Below are 8,121 nucleotides of genomic sequence, written 5' to 3' on the forward strand. Positions count from 1 at the left end.
GACTTGAGTGGAGATACACCAATTTATATCCACTTAGGATCTGGAGATTAAAGAGGTCTCTGCTGAGTGCTAGTTTGGGGGTCTTCTGATTGAGACTCCAGAGGGAGAAGGAACGGAGAGTTTACCTATGGATGAAAGGCTCAACACAACAGATGCAAAGACAAATGGAGAGCTGTGCCTTTTAGTAGTGTACAAATGAACAACTCTTCAGAGGAACAAGACAAACGGTGAAACGTCTACTGATTATTTATTAATCATGGATGCGCTATCTGATGCATCCAGAATATCTACCATTACTGACAAATGTTAATCCTTTGCCCAGAGAGGCAGATCTCCCAGATTTTTTACTGTTTTACCTGCTTTTTCTCTGTCTTGTTGTAAATCTTCACTTGTAGACAAGCTGTAAATATAAGATGTGCTTTTTAAAAAGAAGGAATTAAATCGCTATAAAAAGCATGACACTCAGCTGCTTTTTCATTAAATAGATATGGTAGGGGGATGCAGTTTCATAGAAAAGTACAGCACTAGGCATTCAATGTATGTTAGAGCTGCCATGTATGTATGGTGTTGAGGAAAATGCTCCCTGTGCCCAACTTAATTCCTACTAGTACTTGCCCCCTCTCCTGCTCCCCAACATACAGAGACCTTAATTAAGCACTAAGGGTCCAATCTTGCAGTCCTTGCCACAGACAAAGCCTCTGTTTATGTCCATGAAAATTTTGCCTAAGGAAAACATGCAGTTTATGGTCCTAAATCTATCAAGGGCTAAAATTATGGCTTCCCCTGTCCACACGGACTAGCGAGGGAAGAGGTTGAACAACATCTTACCCTTTTGAGGAGGCACCCACACAGGAGGCAGCCATAATCCGGTTCCCACTAGATCCAATATGTGTGGTGGGGTGGTCACTAGCTTGCAATACTGTACTAAATGACCAAGTGACGGTCCTGCCCACGCTAAGCCTAAAAGGTGCTGGCATGACTATATAGGACGAATGCTTCTTACATCCTTTTATACTCATCACCATGTCCCCAGACACTGTTCCTAAGTCTGTGCCATTCCTTCTCCTCCCCGGTGCAATTCTGCCTATGAAGAGGCGGAATGTAGTTCTAGTTACTGAAACACCATATCCACAGGGCTATGGCTACAACTGAGCAAAATTCAGAATTTATGTCCCATGGGAAATTCCAATATTTGTTTTCCTCACAAACTGGATAAAACAGCAAAATCTTATTTTTCCTCATGGAACAAAATATTCTGAAAAATGTTGATTTGTGGTGCATTGTCTCATGAGAGCTGTAATTTGGAAGTCTGATGCCTATTCTTTTCTATAAACCAGACTCCCTCGACAGAGAACAACTCCCATGATCCAACTAAATCACATGACTCCCATGATGCATCATACAGCATTTTTGGAGGTGTAGCCCCCCAACCCATATGAGAGAATGGGAAACTGCACTACAACTCCCATGAGGCAATGCACAGTGATAGGGAAATATAGTTGAATGTTGAATTGATTCAAAACAAAACATTTTGAACACACCCAAAAATCATATATTTAGTTCTGATTTTTCCAATGGCAAAATTAAAAATTTTCAGCAAAATTTCAATTTTCCTGCAGAAAATTTCAATTTTCCAGAAACCGCATTGTCCGTCAGAAAATCCCTGGCCAGCTCTACTGTTGCTATCAGTAAGTGCAGAGGCATAATTTGATGATGCAGCAAATACTTATTCAATAACATGACCAAAACTTACAAGAACCCAGAATCCAGCCAGTGGCGAATATTTTCTTCTTTAGAATCTTCTGAAAATAACGATAAACAAGATACAGGATCACTGGCTCCAGTTGCGGATTGGTTTATAGCCATTTACCACATGACTGAACTGCTTCATTTCCCAGTGCCATTAATCCCAGAATTTGTAAACGCTATTAGGGGAAAGACTGCCAGTAAATTCATTTCAATAACCTGAGTTCTTTCTAAACGGAGTTCATAGAATCATAGAATATCAGGGTTGGAAGGGACCCCTGAAGGTCATCTAGTCCAACCCCCTGCTTGAAGCAGGACCAATTCCCAGTTAAATCATCCCAGCCAGGGCTTTGTCAAGCCTGACCTTAAAAACCTCTAAGGAAGGAGATTCTACCACCTCCCTAGGTAACGCATTCCAGAGTTTCACCACCCTCCTAGTGAAAAAGTTTTTCCTAATACCCAATCTAAACCTCCCCCACTGCAACTTGTGCGAGGCACAATACAAAATCATAGTAAGAGACAGTCCCTGCCCCAAAGATGGTACACTCTAAATGGAGAAGATGAATAAAAGGTAGGTGGAAGGAAGGATTATTATCCCCATTTTACATATGGGGAAACTGAGGCACAGAGACCATTATTTAATCACTAAAAATGCTACAACAAAAATCTGATATGTATCAATGCTTTTTTTTTTTTTTTTTGCTTCTTGATGTTCAGATAAAGCATCAGTTTAAAAGATAACCTAGCCACTGAGTCTTTAATTAATTAGACGATTAGGATTAAAGTTCACTGGAAGAGTATTCTCTAGAAGTTCGTGCACTGTCAGATGTTAGACACTACATTCACCAAAATATAAATAAAAGAGGGTCAGAAAAATACAACAAAAATAAAATTTTAACAAAACCAAAAATTGGGGTGTGGATTTTTCACTCCCCTGAGAAACATAGTTATATTGACCTAATTTCCTAGTGTAGACCAGGCCTAAAATCAGTTTGAAGCCTACTCAAATTAAACCAGTGCAACATGAATGTAAAGAAGGCCTAGGTTTGTTTTGCATCTTTTCCCACTGTGCACGCACGCTAACAGATCAGGGCCTAAAATGGAAACAAAATACAAAAAAACCCAACCCCCCCCCCAAACAGATTCAGAGAAACTAATGTTTAATACACCTTACAAATCTTGGTTGTTTCACAATATATCGACCTATAGACAGAGCTCATCCTTTAGCTCAAGTGGGAGAGGTCTGCATTTCCACAGTGTATGGTTTGGGGTTAACAAAATAGTAGATAAAACACTGATACCTCTTTTAGCCAATAAACATCAACCAACCAGTTAATACCCTGAAACAAATCAGCCTTAAAAAGTAAACCAATAAAATCTAAAAAAGCCACAAAACAAAAACTTACTGCAAGCAGAGTTTACATCCTGAAAAAGAAGAAGTGCCAGTGACTCCATGAAGCCTACTAAGGACTTTGCTATTCCTCTCAGTTTTATGTGGAAGGGGTTCAAATCCTATGGGGATAGGTGGCAGTATAAAACATTAAAATAACTAGAAATGAAATATAGAATAGACAAGGGACAAGACTGGGGACTGACCTAATGGGAGCAACTGGCAAATGTAGCAGTCAGGCAAACTCAACAAAAATAAAAGGACTGCTTTTATTGGACATTCATATACTCCCCACTTAAGGCTCTTTGGTACAGAAAAACTGTGTGACATGCTTGTTTATAACTTGTATCACCAGAGTTATTAGGAGATAATGCAATGGTATTAATGCTTATTACTGTGTAATTGTTTCACTGGAGTTTGCATATTGTCTACCATGGAATTATTGTAAAATGACACAATTATTTCCAGGTAGCCATGTGACTATAAGCCTGATCTTACTGCTAGTGCAGCCTGTGCCTTAGTACTCATGTCATTAGTGCAGTCACTACAGTGCAAGTAAAAATGCCATTATCCTCTGTCATAACAGGCTTTTAAGAATCCCAGGAATGCCATTCCCAGGTCTCACCAAGCTGTGAAAGAGGAAGAGGGTTGTCTACTACAGCTGGAGTCAGAGAATCGTCATCCAGTTGAGTCCATGATGCTTTGGCAGATAACAGGATACCCCTCTTGTTCATTTCACAGGTACTGCTAGTCCCATGGCAGTAAGACTCTGAAGCCATCCCAGGGTGCAAGTTTGTGAGCTAAGAAAACAGATACAAAGAAAATCATGTTTAATACATTTTACAAATCCTGGCTCTTTTACAGTATAAGCAACCTACAGACAGAGCTCATCCTTTAGCTCAAGTGGGAGAGGCCTGCATTTCCACAGTGAATGGTTTGAGGGTTAAGGCACTGGACTGGAGTTCAGGGTACCTGGATTCAATGCCTGACTCTACCACAGACTCCCTGTATGAACTTGGGCAAGTCACTTCACCTCTCTGCATCTCAGCTCCCTGTCTGCAATGTGGTTATGTTTGAATTGTAAGGTTTTTGGGACAGGGTTTGTTCCTTACTATGTGTGCATACAGTGTCCTGTACAATGTGTCCCTGGTCTCCGATGGTCCTGTAGGGTGCTACTGTAATACAAATTTAAAATATCTCTGCAAGGGGCATTGCAGGCACATCTCACTCTCTACCAAGCTTAGCATGGTTCAGCTGTTAACCTTCCCCATTTCAGTCAGCAAATCACCCACTAAGTCTGCAGTAAAAAAAAAGTGGCCCTGATATCATGCCACTGACTGAACCTTCCAAGTGCTGCCGTTCAATCTGCCCACAGACCGCCAATACAGCAACGTTCTAACAAAGATCACTGTAGTCATGAATCACATTTTCAACAAGATTGTTTTTTCGGTGTGTGTGTGATGACAGATGGAGGCCAGACTGCATGAAAGATTTTAAGAGAGGAGAGAGGATTAAGCCCCATAAGAGCAGCTTTTAAGAGCTTTTTTTATCATAAGAGACACAGAGGAAAGGAGAGGAAGGGGAACATTGGTTAGGTTCTCTCTCTAATTTTATAAATTAATCTGGAGATTTTTTTTCTCTGTCAATGACAACACTGGCTTGAGAAAGGCACAGTTTAGCAGGCATTGGGAAAGTCTCCCCTCCTCGCTTTGCTAAGGCACTTCATTTCTATCCACAGTCTCCTCTGGGAAATTCAACCTCTTCTCATGCAGAGAATCTCCCCTCAAGTGGGATTGTAGCCAACAGTGGGGCAGTTTTGTGACGCTTATAGTTTCAAAGCCTAAAGATCCCTTTCAAAGTTTGTTCTGTTAGAGCTACACACAATAAGCCTGGAACTGAACGTAACTGAAAAGGCAGGAGCCTACCAAGCAAAGTGTCTGTAACTGGGGTGTAAAAAAATCCCTCTGTTGTCTGTCTTTTGTGGATGCTGTCAAGGTAAATGAACTGCGATTCTTAACATCCTTTGAAACAACTTTTTTGTTGTTGGCTGAAGCTCATTCATGGAACATTGGCTTACATGACCTGGTCTACCCATTGAGTTCTTTCCTTTCTAAGGTGACCTGGGCACTTCCGAAAGAACTAGAGAGTGAAGTCCTCTATTTATGCAGAGAACAGGCCTACTACAGACAATGCCAGCGTGAGCTACCCCATGCTGTGCTGCCAGTGTGCTCCTACCCATTCTTGGAGGGAGTCTAGTCCATTCAAACTCCTTTTGTCCAGATTATGGCAGGCAATGGAGAGGGACATGGGGGGAGAGGGGGAGGGGATGGAGAGAGGGAAGAAGAGAACAAAGGAAGCATTTCTCCCACACACTCACACCTTGTGCACAGTCCTAGTCCTGGCACTCTGCGAGGGAAGTAAATTAAACATTCCTCACAGCAAAAAACATTTGGCTCCGTTTCCAAGTGAAGCTATTCTGGATACAGAGTGACCTTCCTGTCTCTCTCCTTGGAAACACAGCAGTGTCTGGGGGTATACATGTGAGGTCTTCTCTGTGTGAACGGTTTTGGCCAACACATTGCAGGGAGACAGGGGTGAAGGACAGAGCTATACCTTTCCATCTCTGCTTACCTGCTAGGCCGAGAGAGGCAGAGAAGCGGGCATGCAGTGCCCCCTTAGCCCTGTGCCTACAGGCCCAACCTCAGTAGAGGCTGTGCCAGCATATAAGGCAGGGAGATCTAACTTCTCCTTACACTCATGCAAGGCTACACAGCCTGCCTCGCTAATGGGCGCATAGTGAGGATATGGGACGACAGGAACTACTGCCTGCAAGAAAGTGGAGCCTTATGCCTGTCAGAAAAAAAAAAGTGCTGTGAAAAATGCTTTGAAAGTGGGACACACAAAGGATGTAAATCCACACCTTTTACAATGTGGAGAGGGGAATCTCCTTTTTCTCACCATGACCATTTCCAGCAGAAACAGAAGGTGAGATGCTGTGACACAGATTGCCTGAGGGTAAAGGACAAAAATTCAGATATAGCTTAGTTCACTGTGCTTATTTTCAAGTTTTGTATCTGGGTGGGGGGCAGGGGGAAGGGGACTGATTCTCCTGCACCTTGTGTTGGCCTTTATACCTGGACAAAATGGGTGTAAAATACTACCAAATCCAAACTGGAGTGTATTTTACCCATTTTCCCCTTGTGTAAATAACTACACAAGGTGCAGGGCAATAGAGAATCAAGCCCTGTATCTGGAGATGTATACATGTAACTCCCATTAGCCTTAATTATTGTTAGCAACATTAACTTCTTTTCCATGGATAGTGGAAGAGTTCCTTTTGATTTCATATTAATTATAATACATTATGATTAATCTGACAAGGTACATCTTTTCAGACAAGAATGTCCTCTTGATCACAGTTTGGGTGCCAGAGCCACTCATCATCTACATGTTTTAATTTAACCTATCTCCAGAAGCAAATTTAGCTCTGCAAATCTGTCGATGAAATGAATGACTGGCTAGTTTCCATGTTCTGTGTATTTTATTCATTTGATAAACACATTGGGAACATCTTGGAGGCTCTGTTCACAAAGAAGGCAACAAGGTAGAAGTAAAGACTCTTGTAAATGAGCTATGTACACAGGTTCTTAACTACACAAAGCAAATAAATAAACAAATAAATACATCTGAAATAACATGTAGACAATTTATGGCAAGTTTTCAGGATGATCAGTCTCACTTAAAGTTGCCAGCACTTAGCAACCCCATTCTCCTTGCCACTGACAATATTTAAATGATTATTTCACAAAAACAAGTTACTCTGGAACTCCTTTCATCACACCACATTCATCATGGTACACGTTAACAAACATTTAAAGGAATTAGATAAATACTTGCCAGGTATGAAAACTAGAAATTAGTTGACAAACAGAGACTAATTATTAATGTAAAGATCTCCAAATGGAAAAGTGATGTGCCAGAAGGGTCACTCTCTGGAATGGATCTCATTTAATGTTTTTATTGACCATCCAGAGACAGGATATAATTCCACAATCATCAAATCAACTGATAACAGTAAAATGGAGAGGTTTGCATAAAACAGAGGAGGACAGAAACAAACTACAAGACAAGAGCAACACAGTGGCTTGCATGTAATGAAAATCAGTACTGATAAATGTAAAGCTAAGCTCCGAGGAAAGTGACATACATCACACAGATACGGATTAGTAGACAGCAGCAAGTCACAGGCACTCCAGTTCAGCTAAGCACTTAAGGACAGGATTAACTTTAAACACATTAGTAATTCCATCTCCATTCAGCAAAGCACTCAAGCACATTCTTGGGGCCAGAATGATTTACGCATTATAGGAGCAAACTAAGCATACTGTTGCACTCCAACACCATTGTGAAAAAAGCCAATGCTATTTTCAGACATATGTGTTGGGATCATAACAAGTTATGTATAGCCTGGGATGTGTAAGTGGAATATTACATATAGTTCTAAATTGATCACCTCCATTTAGGAAGGATTAAAAAATGAGAGCCTCCCCCCCCCCAAAAATGGCCTATTATTACTTTGAAAGTATTTATAGAATAGAATCATGTTCATCACCCTGAGTGTTCTCTCTTCTCTATATACCAATATATAGCTCCATCAGGTGAACGGAGCACAATGTACCTAACCTAGTAAAAAAAAGAAAGAAGACACAGGATGCACAATGGCAGGCGCAGAAGGGGAGCGACATAGGTTGTAGCATGCACATTCCTCTAACAAAGCCCCGCCAGCTCTAGGGAGGTGAGCACCAGCAGTGACCAGTCCCAGGGAAAAAAGGGGGAAGATTTCTTGCACCCTCTTTCCCCTCCCTCCAGGCACCTGTGCAGAACTGGTCACAATCTAGCCCTAGAGACCGGATCACACTGGAATCTCAAATTCAAGCCTCCCTCTGCTGAATTTGAAGTGGAAGAGGGTTTCAGCTTCAAATTCC

General features: G+C 41.4%; 1 protein-coding gene across 1 annotated transcript in view; it reads right to left on the reverse strand.

Annotated features, from left to right (window-relative positions):
* The window catches only part of ITPRID1 (ITPR interacting domain containing 1), a 56,069-nt gene extending 49,742 nt beyond the window's left edge, over window positions 1-6,327 (reverse strand). The window contains exons 1-5 of the mRNA XM_077808727.1: window positions 6,271-6,327; window positions 6,095-6,145; window positions 3,762-3,936; window positions 1,754-1,802; window positions 357-400 (exon numbers count right to left, since the gene is read on the reverse strand). Of these exons, the coding sequence (XP_077664853.1) occupies window positions 357-400; window positions 1,754-1,802; window positions 3,762-3,936; window positions 6,095-6,145; window positions 6,271-6,327 (376 nt within the window). The remainder of the gene's footprint in view (window positions 1-356; window positions 401-1,753; window positions 1,803-3,761; window positions 3,937-6,094; window positions 6,146-6,270) is intronic.
* Window positions 6,328-8,121: the final 1,794 nt, after the last annotated feature.

The sequence above is a fragment of the Eretmochelys imbricata genome, chromosome 2, assembly GCF_965152235.1.
Source record: "Eretmochelys imbricata isolate rEreImb1 chromosome 2, rEreImb1.hap1, whole genome shotgun sequence".
Taxonomy (NCBI): Eukaryota; Metazoa; Chordata; order Testudines; family Cheloniidae; genus Eretmochelys; species Eretmochelys imbricata.